At 38.5% G+C, this 17,809-nt stretch overlaps 2 protein-coding genes across 2 annotated transcripts; one reads left to right on the top strand and one right to left on the bottom strand.

The window, feature by feature from the left end:
• Positions 1-2,001: 2,001 nt before the first annotated feature.
• On the top strand, positions 2,002-7,007 carry LOC120179738 (probable phospholipid-transporting ATPase 4). Its single transcript, XM_039185258.1, has 11 exons — positions 2,002-2,522; positions 2,614-4,049; positions 4,141-4,251; positions 4,345-4,621; positions 4,862-4,950; positions 5,053-5,137; positions 5,254-5,463; positions 5,537-5,662; positions 5,778-5,876; positions 5,963-6,154; positions 6,251-7,007. Exons 1-11 carry the CDS (start codon positions 2,112-2,114, stop codon positions 6,956-6,958), a joined length of 3,744 nt encoding a protein of 1,247 aa, XP_039041189.1. The 5' UTR covers positions 2,002-2,111; the 3' UTR covers positions 6,959-7,007.
• Positions 7,008-7,816: 809 nt separating this feature from the next.
• On the bottom strand, positions 7,817-17,471 carry LOC120179746 (cyclin-T1-5-like). Its single transcript, XM_039185262.1, has 5 exons — positions 16,950-17,471; positions 15,769-15,850; positions 15,075-15,374; positions 9,477-9,555; positions 7,817-9,054 (listed from the first exon to the last, which is right to left on the bottom strand). Exons 1-5 carry the CDS (start codon positions 17,174-17,176, stop codon positions 8,078-8,080), a joined length of 1,665 nt encoding a protein of 554 aa, XP_039041193.1. The 5' UTR covers positions 17,177-17,471; the 3' UTR covers positions 7,817-8,077.
• Positions 17,472-17,809: the final 338 nt, after the last annotated feature.

Genomic DNA, 17,809 nt, shown 5'->3' with positions numbered 1-17,809 from the left:
CCATTTATTCACATCAATTTTTCCGCCAAATAAATATTTCGTGCCCGGACGAAAACCGGTTACGACAGTATGTGTGTTTGTATATATATGCAGAAGCAGTGGAAGAAATCCTGCAATAGCATTAGCACTCTACAACAGATATATGAATCTTTCAAATTCCTGGTTGGTGAAGGAACCATCAGCATCAATAGACATCACCGAAGAGAGTATGATCATTCACTATGATGGTCCCAAGATTGTTTGCTCTGAATTCGGAAACGACAACGTTTCAAGGTCATCATCCCCCGGAAATTCATGGATGAAATACCTTCCTTCAATGGCAAATCAGATTCTGGGGGAGCTAAATTAACATACTATTTGTGGGATTTTACCATCAAATTCCCTATGTACATTTCTTAAGGTTACTAAATCTATTGAAAATTATACTGATTACTACCGCTTTCTAGAAATAGGAGTGTAAATAAACTGAACTTGAATGAATAAGAATGTGTTTGTCTGTTTGTTTTTTAAGGGGTCGTATTTGGTTCGTTGAGTGAATATGTTTGTCAAAATGGTGAAATTATGACAATAGTCCTTAAAATCATTAGATTTTACAATTTGAACTCCAAAATTTATAATATGTTCAATTTGGTCCCTACTTTCATACTATTTAAAATGTAAAAAGAAAAAGAATAACTAGGTAAACGAGTTTAAAAATGAGTCAATAAACGAGCTTATTATTAAACATAAATGAACCTAAAATATATTTGTTTATTAAATGAATAAAAACATTTGTTCATACTCATTCATTTAATTTGATAAACAAACATAAATAGATGTTATACTAACTAGTAAAGATAATTATCGAACCTTCTATTTATTGACCCCATAATCACATAAACATATACTTGGTAAAGTGTATCCCGATATTTTCCCGATATTTTCAGCAAAAGACAACATGTGTTGGATGTTTCCAAAGCGCCGCGTGCTAACAATGCTAACCAGCAAATCATATGAGCTCGTAGTAATGATTTCTTATCGCAGACGGCAATGGAAGCCGGCCCTTACCTTGTTGTGCAGTGCTCTTTTCTAATGATCATTGCTTATAGCTAACAATGGAAGCAGGCCAGAAGAATCTGTGAAATAATGAACTATTCATCAAGCTTTGTGCTTTGTATTGGTAATTGATATCTGTTAAACATAAACCATTACACAGTCCAAGTCAAAGGCTCGATTCACCAGGCGATTCTGTTGATTGTTCATTTGCCAAGCTTGAATTTTTTTTCTAGAAGATCTGATGATAAATGAATGATTCTTTGGGAATTATTTTAATATTAAAAAAAAGGGGTTTGTTGACGTTGAAGAAACATAATAAATAACGCATGGAATGATATAATTTATGCATCTGGAAGCTCGAATCTAGAGGCAGAAGAACCCCATAGTAATTATTCATGTTGCTCTTTTCGTGCTTTGAACAATAATTAAGCTAATTCTTGTAGGGCTACTTTTAGATTGCCCTTGAATCAAAAGTTGAAAAAAGACCTTTCCCAAGATTCATTTCTCCAATCTAGAGGCAATTCTGATCGTTGATACATTCAAAATTAAAGTCTTGGGGTATTTTGAAGTGACCAACAAGGCAGGGATTGATTTGTATAATATTCATATTTTGGCTTACTCAAAGGGGTGGAGTTTTTGAGGGATAAGAATAGACCGGATAAAATTCGATCAAATTCGAAAAAATAACTTTTTTATTTGTTTTAATATAAAAAATTTGACTTGATCGAATTCTAGGGTGAAGTGTACGAGGGATGAAAATGTTTCCAATTATCCGTGAAACGCGGCTAAATGAGGGCCTGCTAGATCTGAGAAAGTCCAAGCTCTAGCATTGAAAGTCCCTCCCCATGAATTTCAATGAAACAACACAGAATATTTTAAAACATTAAAAAAAACCAAAGCTAAGGGACAGTTAAGAAAAGACAACTTCAATGCAATTTTGTTTATTTGTCTTAACATTGCTTGCATTTACCTAATAAATTCTGTGTTGTCAATGGCTGTAATCTGTATCTTCTTCATTGAATCCCAAGGATCTATATGATTTCTCCCGGCTTTTGCCTTGTGTGAACTTGTTGAAGATGGCAGCTGCAACATCCAGGACAAGGAAAGGGAAGATCAGATGGAGCAAACTGTATTCTTTTGGTTGCTTGAGACCCTCGACATCCGAAGAACACCCGGCTGATCGAGTCGGTCAGCTGGGGTTCACTCGGGTCATTTTCTGCAACGAGCCTTACTTGCACAGAAAGAAGCCTCACAAGTATCCCTACAACAATATATCCACAACCAAATACAATGTTCTGACTTTCCTTCCAAGGGCACTTTTTGAGCAGTTCAGAAGAGTTGCCAACTTCTATTTTCTATTGGCAGCTGTTTTCTCACTCTTCTCTTTGGCTCCTTTCTCTCGAGCTAGCTTGATCGTTCCTTTGATCTTTGTTGTTGGAATCAGCATGATTAAAGAGGCCATTGAAGATTGGCATAGATTCTTGCAGGTAAAATATGGCTTGAAAAACATCAGTTCTTCTCGTCTTCTTGATCCATATTTGTACAATTTGACTTGATTTGCTTGAAACTCTGTTACAGGATTTGGATGTGAACAATCGAACCGTGAAGACTCGTATGAGTAATGGAGTGTTCGTGGATAAGCCATGGAAAGAGCTTCGTGTAGGAGATGTTGTGAAGGTTAACAAAGATGAATACTTTCCCAGTGATCTTCTTTTGCTGTCTTCCAGCTATGAAGATGGTGTTTGTTATGTGGAAACCATGAATCTTGATGGGGAAACGAATCTGAAGATCAAAAGATGCTTGGAAGCCAGTCTTTGCTTGAATGATGATGAAGAATTCAGTGGATTCAAGGCCACAGTTCGTTGTGAGGATCCGAATCCGAATCTTTACACCTTTGTAGGAACGTTGGAGTTTGAGAACGAATCCTATCCTTTGAGTCCTTCTCAATTGCTTTTACGTGATTCGAAGCTTAGGAACACTGATTACATCTATGGGGTAGTGATCTTCACCGGACACGATACGAAAGCAGTACGAAACTCGACAAGGTCGCCGTCGAAACGGAGCCGAATAGAGAGGAAAATGGATCATATTATCTACATTCTCTTCTCAATACTTGTTTTGGTTTCATTGGTTTCCTCAATTGGATCTTCATTGTTCTTGAAGCATGACATGGTTGATTGGTGGTACCTTCTATTGCCAGATGGTTCGAGCTTAGATGATGATGACGATCTCTTCTTCAATCCATCGAAGCCGGTAAAATCAGCTGTTTTACAGTTCATACGGGCTCTCATATTGTATGGCTACTTGATCCCCATTTCTTTATACGTCTCCATTGAAGTTGTTAAAGTTCTACAGAAAATGCTTATTGATAAAGATATCGAACTGTACGATGACGTGACACGCAAATCTGTTCAAGCTCGAACTTCGAATTTAAACGAAGAACTTGGCCAAGTAGAAATGATACTCTCAGATAAAACCGGGACTTTGACAAGTAATCAGATGGAGTTCAGGAAATGCTCAATTGCAGGAATTTCCTATGGGGGTGACATAACTGAAGTTGACCTCGCTGCATCAACGAGGATGAATGCCAATTTGGAGCCATTCGAGTTCAGCATGGACGAGACCAATAGAGCAACCCGAAGCTTCGAGCTATTAGACTTCTCGGTATCCAGTTTTAGTGCTCAAAATGGGAATGCAAGGCTTTTGAAAACCGAGGAACCTGTTATCAAGGGCTTCAACTTCAGAGATGACTGGCTTATGAACAAGAACTGGATACGTGGACCCAACTTATCTGATATCACAATGTTCTTTAGAGTCATGGCTTTGTGTCATACAGGCATACCAATCGAAGATGATAACCGTAAAACCGATAAGCTAAGTTACGAAGCAGAATCACCCGAAGAAGTATCGTTCCTTATCGCGTCGCAAGAGTTCGGTTTCCAGTTTTTTAGAAGAACTCAATCATTGATGGTTCTTAAGGAGTTTGATCCTTCATCTATGGAGGAGGTTGAGAGGTAACATTGGGTTATTTTTAAAACATTTACTTTGTTTCCACAAGTTTCCTTCAAATTTAAGGCCAAAACTTGATATCAAAGTCATCTTCAGGGAATACAAGCTGCTAAATCTGTTAGAATTCAGCAGTTCACGTAAGAGGATGTCTGTTATAGTTAGCAATGAAGATGGTCGAATTTTTCTACTTTGCAAAGGTGCAGACAGGTATACCTCGCTCTTCGGATTACTTAAAACGAGAGCCGATCGAAACCGGGTATCTGTTGATCTCATGTGTTTCCGGTTGCTTCTGATTTTCAGCATAATCTTCGATAGACTAGCCGATAACGGAAGGACGTATGAGCAAGCAACAGCATTGCATCTTTCGAGTTATGCAGAAGATGGTCTTCGCACGCTAGCGTTTGCCTACAGAGAGCTTGAGGCAGCTGAGTATGAACGTTGGAACACAACATTTACACAAGCCAAAGCCACCATTGGTCCTGAAAGAGAAGAATTGCTAGAGCAAGCATCCCAAATGATTGAAAAGGATTTAATCTTATTAGGTGTTGTAGCTGTTGAAGACAAGTTACAAAAAGGGGTCAGTCAGTTATCTCCCTCGTCTGTCGATATTTCTACGCCTTGTCCGGTTATTTCGAGTAGCAGAGATCATAGAAAGTGCATCTAACATCACCGAAAATTTCGAACTGCTTTTATTAGAGGGTTGCAGTCTGGCATCTACTTATGTTCCATATATATTCATACATGCGCATGGAATATGATCCTTCATGCACGAAAATGCTGAAGGTCTTACTGCTCATTCCATTTATGAACATAACAGGTTCCGGAGTGCATCGATAAACTCGCCCAAGCAGGGTTGAAAATATGGCTGCTCACCGGTGACAAGAGGGAGACGGCTGTAAATATCGGGTGAGACGTATATCACAGCTCGATATCTTTCTGTGTAGATGTATATATTTGGTTGTATTTATCTCAACTATCCTTCTGCTATTGTATTTCCCGATTTGGCAGATTCGCGTGTAGCTTACTCCGGCAGGACATGATGCAATTCCATTTGAGTTTGAGCAGAGAAGCTGAGTCGAATAATGAAGTAAAGGTAAAAGTTAACTTGGAAAGGAAGTTATCTATGTCGATTGTTATATGCTTGTTTCCGATCACTTTCGGTTTTATTCGAGTCGGTAATGACAGTGGCTTCTTTTTCTAGCTTTGCAGGCAATGGAGGAAGACATTTTGCAACAAATTCAATGTTCATACAAACTGCTGTGTGAAGAAGGAAACAATGAAGCACCATATGGTCTCATTATAGACGGAAAAGCTCTTGAAATCGCTTTGAGAGGGAACATCAAGGACGAGTTCTTACAATTAGCCGTCAACTGTGCTTCTGTCATATGTTGTCGAGTGTCCCCGAAACAGAAAGCTCTGGTATGTCGATTTTGTCTTTGTTCGATATCGCTTTAGGTTTGAGCTTTAACTGAATTTAAACCAGAAATCACAGATCACTCGATTGGTAAAGCAATACACTGGCAGAACAACTCTTGCAATTGGCGATGGGGCGAACGATGTCGGTATGATTCAAGAAGCCGATATAGGAGTTGGGATCAGTGGTATGGAAGGAATGCAGGTAATGTATGATAAAATGATTTATGAATATGGATGATGAGATATAAACATGCGAAGATGTAGTTCGTCGTAAGATCAAACTAAAAGTTCCATTTTCATGGATGATCCCTTAACAGGCAGTCATGGCCAGCGACTTCTCACTACCGCAGTTTCGATTCTTGGAGAGATTGCTTATAGTTCATGGCCATTGGTGTTATCAGAGAATATCGAAGATGGTACATATTTACCTTCTCTATACATGTGTGTCTGTGTATATATTCAAGACATAATTGTATCTTCCTTTCCTGGTGAATTGTTTTAGGTTCTTTACTTTGTCTACAAGAATGTTGCATTTGGCCTCACTCTGTTCTACTATGAACTATACACAAGTTTCTCCGGAGAAGTTTTGTATAATGACTGGTACATGACGATGTTCAATGTGATGTTGACATCTTTGCCCGTCGTAGCGTTAGGTGTCCTCGAGCAGGATGTTTCGTCAGACATATGCTTGCAGGTAAACGCTAACTAAATACGTACACGGACAGTTTTCGTCTGGGAAACATTGACAGATTTTTTTCTGACAAGCTTTTATCTGGTTATTCCGAAACAGTTTCCTGCACTTTATCAGCAAGGGCCAAGGAACGTACACTTCAGCTGGAGCCGCATTATCGGGTGGATACTAAACGGTGTGGTTACTTCCCTTGTCATCTTCCTTGCAAACATTTACATACTCTCCCCGACCGCACTACAACGTAACGGATTCGTCACGGACATGAATTCCCTCGGTGCGATAACGTACACCTGTGTGATCTGGACCGTCAATTGTCAAATCGCTATAATCACCAGCCATTTCACTTGGATCCAACATCTCTCCATATGGGGAAGCATCCTGTTATGGTACATTTTCTTGCTAGTCTATGGCGCATTGCCTCCTGATCTATCGGGAAACGCATTCCAAGTCCTCATCGGAGTCATCGGACCCGCACCCTTATACTGGATGATCACAATGGTCGTCGTCGTGGTTTCTCTTCTACCTTACTTCGTACACATCACAATCCAAAGATCGTTTTATCCCATGGATGACCATGTCATCCAAGAAATGGAGAAATGCTTGAAGAAAGATGATGTGAGAGACAATGAAATGTGGGTGAGAGAGCAAAGGAACTCTCAGAGGTCCACTAGCATTGGGTTCTCAGCAAGGGTTGAAGCAAAAGTTTTGTCATTCAGTCAACAGATGCAACAGAAGAAATTGTCAATTTACAGAAGTGTGACAAACAGCCCCATATATAGATCAATAACTAGAACTCCTTTTTCATAACAATCTGTTTACTCCATTCATTGATTTCATTCAAACATTGTATATTAGGAAATTGTTCGTGTGGGTAATGCAAATAAGCAAATCCCATATCGGTTAAATACAGGCTATGTATTAGATAATGCATATTGTTATGCATTTATTATTCTTTTTCTAAGACAGATGTATAATAGAATATATAAAGACATTTATAATAAAATATATAACGCTATTTTCCCTGCTGTTCATTATGCGTGCACATGACTGGTTTTGCTCATTTCCCTGCTGATGAACTCCTTAAGTTTGCTAATGTGCACAAGAACTTGCAGGAACGACCAGTGCACCTGCGGGCGATGAGGTCAGCAGCATGGTCTATGAGGCCATATCATCACTACAGCAGCAAAAAGACACCGCCCAATTGGCCTTGGTACAGGCCAGAGGTGTTGCTCCTCCGTGTGAGGCAGAACGTATCCTTTTCACAACATGGGTTCGGGTCCACAAGCACAACTAACAGCTGTCCACTCTCATCTAAGCCCATTTTGACATGGATATGGCAGTGGACCAGGCTAGCTTAGCTTGGGTGAGCCCATGTGGTCATGCTAGCTTACTTGCTATCACTATTATAATATAGGCTTCATTTTTGTCACCATATGCTTAATTTTCCCCATGATATAATTTCTAATACAATTAGAAAAGAGAAAAAGGATGGTGGTGGCAGCGGCGACGGAGCTGAGCATCAAAATCAAACCCAAAGTTTATTACAGCAAAACATTAAAAATAACATGGCATGGGCATCTTCCAAATTAAAAATCAAACCCCTAGTCCGGTCATGCATCCTAAAGAGTTCTAATTTTAAGGAAAATTGCCTCCTTTTCTCATATGTATGTGACTAAATCATTAACTGCCTCTTCACTTCGCATAAAGCCCCCTGCCATTACAGCAACTGAAATACCCTCGTTCCTAACATTCTGTTACAGCCAAGATATGTGCCATTCTAGGCAACCAAAATCGAGCTAATCCTATGTACATATATGGATGCAAAGTTCAGAAATATCAATACCCATGGTCAGAAATCAGTATCTAATTTAATGATCTTACAGATCATGCATGTTCATATCAGTAAAGTACAATTTTTTTACAGTTTCACGAATGATTTTCGTGTTCATGCCTTTTATGGTCTTTATCTGCATAACTACCCCGACCGGTCTTTTGTCCATCTTCTATGGTGTCATGATTGTAACTCGACATGTACTCATGGCGCTTCTTCCCTTCCAACCGTCTGTCAGGTGGGCTTCCTGCCTTTCTCTTTCGGCTATTCATCATCGGAGAAGCATCGTCCAGCATTTCTCCTTCTTCAGTACCCTCGGTTTCAAATCCCCTACATGATTGCCCCTTTGTACCAAAGTTGTTCCCTTCTCCCATCTCCCCATGATCCTTAACATGGTCTTGATTCTCATTCCTAGAACAGCTCTGTTGATGCTCTCTCTTGATTTTCTCGTCTTCCACAGCTAATTTGATGCCATCCTCCAGTTCTCTCTCAATAAGATCATCTTCATCCATGACATCCCTTTTCTTCATTGTTTCTCCACGAGATTTCCTTCTTTTCTCAAGTGCAGCCTTCACCTTATCCTTGTCGATTTTAATAACTTCTTTGGGAGACTGGCCAACTGGCCCTTCTCTAGTGTCCAAGTATCGCCCAACAACACTGCCAGCCTTATCTCTCCACTCACCTGCTTCAGCAGTTACATTTCTTCCACCGGTTCTTTCCTGATCTTCTCCCCCAGTTCGTTTATTTGAGACTTCCCTGGGGTTCTCCTCCTGGTGAAAATGCTCAGGATGTTGAATATCCTTGGCTTCCATATCTATCCTCTGATCAGTAATAACACTACCCAACTCTCCACTCTCATCATCCTTCCTTTGATTTTGTGCAGTTTTTGATGGCATCCCATGATTCTCCGCAGATGAATGGTCGACTCCCGACCGTGATGAAACTTGTTTTTCCTCACTTCCAGAAGGATGTTTTGAAGGGCCTCGATGAGATGTGCCACCACCAGCACTTCCTTCTACTTCACTACCTTGAGAAGGGGGTACTCTGTTTTGCTCATAAAGTTCCAGCACTACTACATAATGAACAGTACTTAAGGCATTTTATGTATCCAACCTCTTGGATTACTACCTTCAAAAAAAGGTAACTCAATTTTAGGCCTGTGCAACATAATCTCTGAAGTATTACAAGACCCCCCTTTACCTCTTCTATCCATATACAAAGGACACAGCTGCTGGAGAAAAAAAATGTAGAATCCACGAAAGAATTGAGTTAAAGAGAAACAAAATAATAGATTACGACACAAGGAAAGAGAAGAGAACAAAATACGGAAAGTTATATCTCTGCCAGTTATTTACACATATTGGCAATATATCACCGAACGATAACAGATTAGACAAATTTTACATGCGACTAACATCAAAAAGATGAAGTTCACATACAAAGTACATACTTATGCATGGGAAATTTAGCTAGTTGGGTTTCATAAAAGGAAAATATAACTAGAAGGATCAGTTGTATGCATCTGAGGAATAACAAAATGGATGAAAATATAACTAAACAAACATGAGAGCAAATAATTTAGAAAGATTATGCAAGTGTTATAGATTGAAGAGAAATAGAGAAGAATTCGAAAGAAAGATGAGAAAATAGGAGAGAATTCAGAGAGAAGAAAGTTCATCCATTCATTTCATAACCATTTCTGTTTTTACATAGCCATTTTATTTACATACACTCATAATAGAATCTGTTATGCCAGCTGGACGTCTTTACTAACCAATTCTGTTATCATAACAAGAATTGGGCTTCATCTGGGCTTCCTGTGCTCCACCCGTATCTGCTGGACCACCGTTCTGGATATGCTGGGTGATTGTTTTAATTCCCCCCGTGCTCCTCACGTGCTCTTCCCTCAGGTAATTACTTCCCAATTCAATCTCAATCCCTAATCCTTGAATATTCATTTCCCCCAATTCTCCCAATTCTTCCTCGATACTCATCATTCGTCCTCCCTCTTCTCCCTCTCGTCTTCCCTCTCCAACCGTGGCAATACCCGCCCCATCAGAGGATCCTTGTCCCCAAGGATCAAACGACGGAAACTGCCCTCGCAATACCGAATAATCTTCCCAGGTGTCGTGCATCTCATCCAGGTTAGTCCACCGAACCAGCAACTGTGTAGTCGGTTTATTATGTCGATTAACAATCCTTCTTCCTAATATTTTGCTGGGTTCTACCCGAAACTGACCCTCATCATCAATCACAAGAGGATTTGTGGAAGTTGCTGTTTCAGGCCCAACATGCTTCTTCAATAAACTGACATGAAAGACTGGTTCAACCTCGAGGAATCTGGTAAGTCTAGTTTATAGGCTACTTCCCCAATTTTTTTAATAATCTTATAAGGCCCATAAAATCTTGCTGCTAATTTCAAATTTTTCCGCAGAGCGAGAGAAGTCTGTCGATATGGCTGCAGTTTCAGGTAAACGAAATCCCCAACTTGAAATACTCGTTCAGATATGTTTTTATCAGCTTTCTACTTCATTCTATTACTGGCTTGCTGCAATTGAAATTTCACCAATTGTCAGATGTCTTCCCTGCTACGCATTAACTCTGCTACTGCATTTACTTGAGTGTCTGTATACCAAACCATTGTAGGAGGCTTGTAGCCATAGAGAGCGTGAAAAGGTGTTAGTTTCAAGGCAGTATGGTAGGTAGAATTGTACCACCACTCAGCATGTGGCAACCATTTAGCCCATTGCTTTGGTTGGTAAAAACAAAGCCCTCTTAGGTACTGTTCTAAGCACTGGTTCACCCTCTCTGTTTATCCATCCGTTTCAGGATGGTAAGCAGTGCTAAACAGGGTCTTAGTTTCTAAGAGCTTCATTAGTTCTCTCCAAAAGAGGCTAGTGAAGGTTTTGTCTCTGTCTGAAATGGCCATTTTAGGCTGGCCATGAAGCTTATATATGTGATCTAAATATAATTTAGCCACCTCAACTGCTGAGTAAGGATGTGATAGTGCTAAAAAGTGACTATATTTAGTAAACTTGTCAACCACCACTAGAATACAATTCTTCCTTAAAGATGTAGGTAATCCTTCAACAAAGTCCATAGTGATAACTTCCCAAGCTTGCTAAGTAATAGGTAATGGCTGTAGCAGTCCAGGTTTAGCAACATGTTCCACCTTAGTTTGTTGACATACTGCACAAAGTTTGACATAATTGACCACCATAGCTTTAAGTCTAGGCCAATAAAAGTAAGATCTAATTCTATAATAAGTAGCTTGACTTCCAGAATGATCCCTATGAGGTGAGTCATGTAATGTCTGAAGAATCTGTAGCCTCTCCAATATAAACTCTATCCTTATATCGAAGGATTCCCTTTGAATATCTCCACTTAATATCAGCAGTAAAATGAACAGTCAATTTAGTGATTCAATCAGTAGCCAATAAATCTTCCTTATAACTAGCCTCCACCTCCTGCACCCAGCTAGGAATAATTATAGTTGTGCCCATAGCCAAACAATGTCCCTGATCCTCCCATTGTCTAGATAATGCATCTGCCACCACATTGGATTTCCCTTTTCTGTATTGGATGGTATAATCCAAACCCAAAAGCTTGGCCAATCCTTTCTTTTGAATTGTAGTGGTCAACTTCTGCTCCAAAAGTTCTATAAAAAAAACTAATGCTCCAAAAGATACTTTAGAGGTTCATGATTAGTCTTAATGACAAAAGGATTACCCTCTAAGTAATGTCTCCATTTAGATATTACCAAAAGAATAGCTAAATACTTTCTTTCATAAATAGAGAGTAGAATTTCTAGGACTGAGGGCTTTACTAAGAAATGCAATAGGTCTACCATTTTGGGATAGAACAGCCCCTATACCTCCTGAGCTTGCATCTGTCTCTAAATAGTAATTATGATTAAAATCTGGAAGAGCTAAAACAGGAGCAGTGCACATGGCTCTTTTAAGATCTTCAAAAGCAATCAAAGCTGTAGTAGTCCACTTAAAATTGTCTGCTTTAAGCATTTGTGTCAGTGGCCTGCTTATAGCACCATAATCTTTAATAAATCTCCTATAATAGTATGTTAATCCCAAAAATCCCCTCAAAGACTTCAAAGATTTAGGAAGAGGCCAATTCTTCATTGCTTCCACTTTACTAGGGTCAGTAGCAACCCCTGCTGCTGAAATAATATGTCCCAAGTATTCCACTTGGGTATGTCCAAAAAAAACATTTGGAGAACTTTGCAAATAATTGATTAGCTTGTAACACCTCTAAAACTTTTTGCAAATGAGCAAAAGGAGCTGCCATAGAACTGTTGTAGACTAAAATGTCATCAAAAAACACCAACACAAATTTTCTAAGGAATGAACTAAATAATTCATTCATTAATGCCTGAAAAGTAGTTGGGGCATTAGTAAGCCAAAAGGCATTACCTTAAATTCATAGTGGCCTTGATGAGTTCTAATTGCAGTTTTGTGAATATCTGCATCCTTAATTCTGATTTGCCAATACCCTGATCTGAGATTAATCTTTGAAAAGTAAACAGCACCATGTAATTCATCTAGTAAGTCCTCCACAACAGGAATAGGGAACTTATCCTTAATAGTCATGTTGTTTAGTTGCCTATAATCCACACAGAACCTCCAAGATCCATCTTTCTTTTTAATTAGGAGGCATGGAGAGGCAAACGGACTCCTACTAGGCAGAATAATAGAAGAAGATAACATAGTAGCAATTTGCTTCTCCACTTCAGCCTTCTGGTTATGTGGAAATCTGTAGGGCCTGAGATTGACAGGAATTGAATCAGGTTTAAGAGGAATACCATGGTCATTCTTACTGGTGGAAGACCTTTTGGCTCCTCAAAAATAGCCCTGTATTTTTCTAGGAGAGACTGAATAGTTGCAGGAATAGGTTTAGAGGCTTCTGTCATAGATAATAATACATGTCCCAAAATAACAGAATCTGAAGCTGTCATTTTCAATAAAGAAGCTCCTGAAATTTGCTGCAAAAAATGAGATGGTTGTTAACCATGTATAACAATTTGTTCATCTTGGTGAACAAAACTGAGTCATTTTGTTGAAATCCATCAAGATTGGACTGAATAGTTTCATCCAATCTACTCCCAATACCATATCACTCCCTCTCAACTGTAAAAGTATAAAATCATGAACAAAAGAGTGTCCTTGCATTTGCCATTCAACTTTATTACACCTTACTGAACTATAGAGTTGTTGACCATTAGCCACTGTAATAGCCAAAGGGTAAGGTGCATTCACCTGTATACCAGCCTCAGCCCACTGTGGTGTTAAAAAATTGTGGGTACTACCACTGTCAATTAGAATATTCAATGGTTTGCCTTGGATACTGCCCTGAATTCTTAGTGTATTATGTCCAATACACCCAGTGATAGCATTCATAGATATTTTTAGGCTCTCTTCCTCCTGTAGGGCTGGCTGTTCTGAATCAGTAGGTAGTGTATCTGAAGGTAGAATAGTTTCCTCTCCAATCATCATGTCCAATTGTTTTGTTTTACACTGATTGCCTGGAACAAATTTCTCACCACACTTAAAGCACATATTATTTTATCTTCTGTACTCTATTAGATTTTGTTTTTATGGCAAAGTGGGTAAACTCTTTTGTGGAAATGGTCACTGAGTTGGTTTAGGAATAGGTAGGGAATTTGGGTAGGGTGGGTTTCTAAAAACTGGCCTCATTCTTTTACTTTCAAATTCAACAGACAATTCATACAGTTTAGCTTGCATGTATGCTTCAGATAATGTCTTAGGGTCTAGGGCCTTGACTCTATGTTTAATATCATCTCTTAATCCACTAATAAACAGAGAGACAAAGAATTCCTCACCTAGAGTAGGATTCTGTAAAAGCATATGAGGCTGTAGTTCTTCAAATCTGTCCTGATACTCCTCTACAGATCCTTTCTGTACCAACTTTGTAAACTCTTCCACTATATCAAAAAAGACCTTATCACAGAACCTATGACATAGGTCTGCCTCAAACTCATGCCATGTAACATGATATTTTTGCATGATGTAGCCATCAAACCAAATTTCTGCTTTACCTGTTAAGCACATTGTAGCTACTTCTACTCTTTGCTCCTCAGCAATACTACATAATGAACAATACTTAAGGCATTTATGTATCCAACCTCTTGGATTACTACCTTCAAAAAAAGGTAACTCGATTTTAGGCCTGTGCAACATAATCTCTGAAGTATTACAAGACCCCCCTTTACCTCTTCTATCCATATACAAAGGACACAGCTGCTGGAGAAAAAAAAATGTAGAATCCACGAAAGAATTGAGTTAAAGAGAAACAAAATAATAGATTACGACACAAGGAAAGAGAAGAGAACAAAATACGGAAAGTTATATCTCTGCCAGTTATTTACACACATTGGCAATATATCACCGAACGATAACAGATTAGACAAATTTTACATGCGACTAACATCAAAAAGATGAAGTTCACATACAAAGTACAGACTTATGCATGGGAAATTTAGCTAGTTGGGTTTCATAAAAGGAAAATATAACTAGAAGGATCAATTGTATGCATCTGAGGAATAACAAAATGGATGAAAATATAACTAAACAAACACGAGAGAAAATAATTTAGAAAGATTATGCAAATGTTATAGATTGAAGAGAAATAGAGAAGAATTCGAAAGAAAGATGAGAAAATAGGAGAGAATTCAGAGAGAAGAAAGTTCATCCATTCATTTCATAACCATTTCTGTTTTTACATAGCCATTTTATTTACATACACTCATAATAGAATCTGTTATGCCAGCTGGACGTCCTTACTAACCAATTCTGTTATCATAACAAGAATTGGGCTTCATCTGGGCTTCCTGTGCTCCACCCGTATCTGCTGGACCATCCTTCTGGATCTGCTGGGTGATTGTTTTAATTCCCCCCGTGCTCCTCACGTGCTCTTCCCTCAGGTAATTACTTCCCAATTCAATCTCAATCCCTAATCCTTGAATATTCATTTCCCCCAATTCTCCCAATCCTTCCTCGATACTCATCCTTCGTCCTCCCTCTTCTCCCTCTCGTCTTCCCTCTCCAACCGTGACAGCAAATGATTTAGAAAGATTATGCAAATGAAATGACAAATGGGAGCAGTCAGAAAACAATTGCACAAGTCAGGGAGCACGAGGCATGACATGGAGGACAATTGGCAGCTCGAGCAACAGAAAGAGGCACACAAATAAACTGGTGAAAGCACCATAAATTTAAAGAACACCTTCTGTTTAATCCTCTGGGCTGCAGCAGGATCTTTTTTGTTCATTATCTCATAGGAAACAAGAATAACATCCTTCAATGGACGAGGTGTCTCTTCAACTTTCCCAGCAAGAAACATGCACACAGTAGCAATGGTCTGTGAAGCATGGAAATGAATTTAAGAATGTGACATAAAAATTGTTACGAGCCAATCATCTTTCTTAACAGAAGTCTACATCAAAAATACGATGATAGGTTAAGTTGACCAAAGGAACTATGTTTACAAGATTGAATTATAACACTTCTCACAGCTTTCACACCTCAACCATTCCGGTTTGCAATCATCATAATTCATATGTCACCCAAAAGAAATGCTAACTGAATAAAAGTTCAAAATGAAACATAAAATGCTAACTGAATAAAAGTTCAAAATGAAACATAAGAGAAAGTCAGCTTAGATTTCTAAAGGAAATCTATACCATCCAGATTACAAATATTTACCTCAAAGAAGTTTTAACAAGATTCACCAGAGAACGAGAATGATAACTCACCCTTCTATCATTCTTCACGTGTGATTGTCGAATGAAGAACCGGTGACAAAAGATTATTGCTGTGGCTATTGTTACCTGGGGCCTGTATCAGATAATAAATTTAGACAAATTCATTCCATCAGGTCAAAAAAATATCAAGGTGCTTATGATGAATACCCATGATGTCAGAACTGTGGAACTTATTGTGATCAGACAACAGAATGCCAAAACAACTCCTTTGACCCACAAGATTGTAGAAAGTAAAAGAACAACATGACACACTCTCATGGTTTGACAAATTGTTGAAAAACTAGGCAGTCACAAAAGAAAAGCACTGCCCAACTGACACCCATTGTTTGTTGATGTAGAGCACTTTTACCAATAATATAATGCCAAAATCATGCAAAGAATGATATATGATATTCACGCACAGTGTGCTTACAAACTTATATGCAGTATCTTTTGCTAGAGATAGGAGCACATGAGTATCAAAATAAGGCAAATAACTACAGAATGACAGACTGACAAAACACAGACATGCAAGAGTGCCAATGTGCTAACACAAGATAATCTCCAGCATCAGTCTACTTGCAAATAACTACCTATCAATATTTTGTCACTATAGCAGGCAACAGAGATCCAGGATAAGCTCACGAAAAAGGCATTATCAAAACAGAAAATGTTTCCTAAAAGTATTGGTGATAGCAGCTATGACTACTATTGACAGGGAAATGAAGATACTTCGTCATTTTGAAACCATACTGCTAATATTCAGATTGATCATTCTGTTACAGAATTATGCCTAGGTGATTTTAAATTGAATATTCGACAGAGATACCAGCACTAAAACAGTTAGGAATCTGCATTACATAATCTCTCAACATTTTAACATTATGATTTAACCATGCTAAATACACCAATTTAAGAACTTTCTGCCTAAAATAAAACTCAACAGTTACTCCTGTTTTTCATGCTATAAATTTTACGCAAATTGATCACAAGTGGAACAGACACACATGCCCGCATTCACCCACACAACTACATACACACAAAATTACATTAACTTCCATTTCTATTTTAAACGACACTCCATGATAAGAAAGGCTACTAATGAAACACTATTCAAGTTCAATAGCATAAATCAGGCATTTGCAGCATCCAACAAGAAAAGTATTGTGTCTGAATGTAAATCATGAACTTACACTTTCAGCCTCATGCCCAAATCTTGCAAAAATGTACAGTCTGACTTGCGCAAGTAGGTATCTTTCTTTAAGTCAATACCATCCATTCTTGATGAGCAATTTTCTTCTATTTCTTTTCTTGAAAAATACCAACGACCTACTTCCTCTTGCTTTTCTTGAGAACTTCTAGAAGGCCCACTATCAGATGTTGAATGATGTGAGGAATCCCCAGGTAACATCCCTTCCATATATATATATATATATCTCCGAATACTAATACCACAGGCAAAAGACAACTCCTTATAGGACCAAGACTTTATTTCTTCATAACCAGCTGTTAGTATTGTTCTGATCAGTGATAGAAAAATAATGCGAGTACATGCAGAACAAAAAATGAACTATGTATGATACACCCAAAGGAAAACATTCAACAATTCCCTGATTCCAGTTCCAGTTTAGCCAATCATGAAGTAGCAAGAATGTCATAATGGAACATAAAAAAGTAAAAAAAAAATTATAGACCTTCTGGGACCAAAATATAGAAAGCCTAGGATTGCAGCAAAGCTAAGGAAAGGAAAGAGGAAATATAGAAAGCCTAGGTCACGAAGAAAAACTAGGAATTGGTTCCAAGTGATAACGGATCGGGGAGTTATTCTACGGTTGGTTCCAAGGAGTGCAAATGCGGAGGCTGATGAAATGGAAAAATTAGGAATTGGTTGATTTATGATTTTTCTGTAATGGGGGGGGGTTTGTATAGTTGGGTGATGTACCGTTTGTAAGTGTTGCTTTTTGTGTTGGTGTACTGAACTAAAAGTTTTAATAATAAATGAGGTATTCTTTTCCTCCTTCCGCTACTTATTTGATATACTTATTAGGTATGT

This window comes from Hibiscus syriacus, unplaced genomic scaffold (genome assembly GCF_006381635.1).
Source record: "Hibiscus syriacus cultivar Baekdansim isolate YM2019G1 unplaced genomic scaffold, ASM638163v2 tig00112445_pilon, whole genome shotgun sequence".
Taxonomy (NCBI): domain Eukaryota; kingdom Viridiplantae; phylum Streptophyta; class Magnoliopsida; order Malvales; family Malvaceae; genus Hibiscus; species Hibiscus syriacus.
Note: the sequence above shows the minus strand (reverse complement) of the source record. Positions and strands in the feature narration are given on the sequence as shown.

Coding starts and splice junctions, on each gene's coding strand:
- LOC120179738 (XM_039185258.1), top strand. CDS start 2,112: ATGGCAGCTGCAACATCCAGGACAAGGAAAGGGAAGATCAGATGGAGC. Junction 2,523..2,613: donor ATTGGCATAGATTCTTGCAG/GTAAAATATGGC, acceptor ACTCTGTTACAG/GATTTGGATGTGAACAATCG. Junction 5,877..5,962: donor ATCAGAGAATATCGAAGATG/GTACATATTTAC, acceptor GAATTGTTTTAG/GTTCTTTACTTTGTCTACAA.
- LOC120179746 (XM_039185262.1), bottom strand. CDS start 17,176: ATGGAAGGGATGTTACCTGGGGATTCCTCACATCATTCAACATCTGAT. Junction 15,375..15,768: donor ACGTGAAGAATGATAGAAGG/GTGAGTTATCAT, acceptor CATGCTTCACAG/ACCATTGCTACTGTGTGCAT. Junction 9,055..9,476: donor AACTGATCCTTCTAGTTATA/TTTTCCTTTTAT, acceptor TTCATTATGTAG/TAGTGCTGGAACTTTATGAG.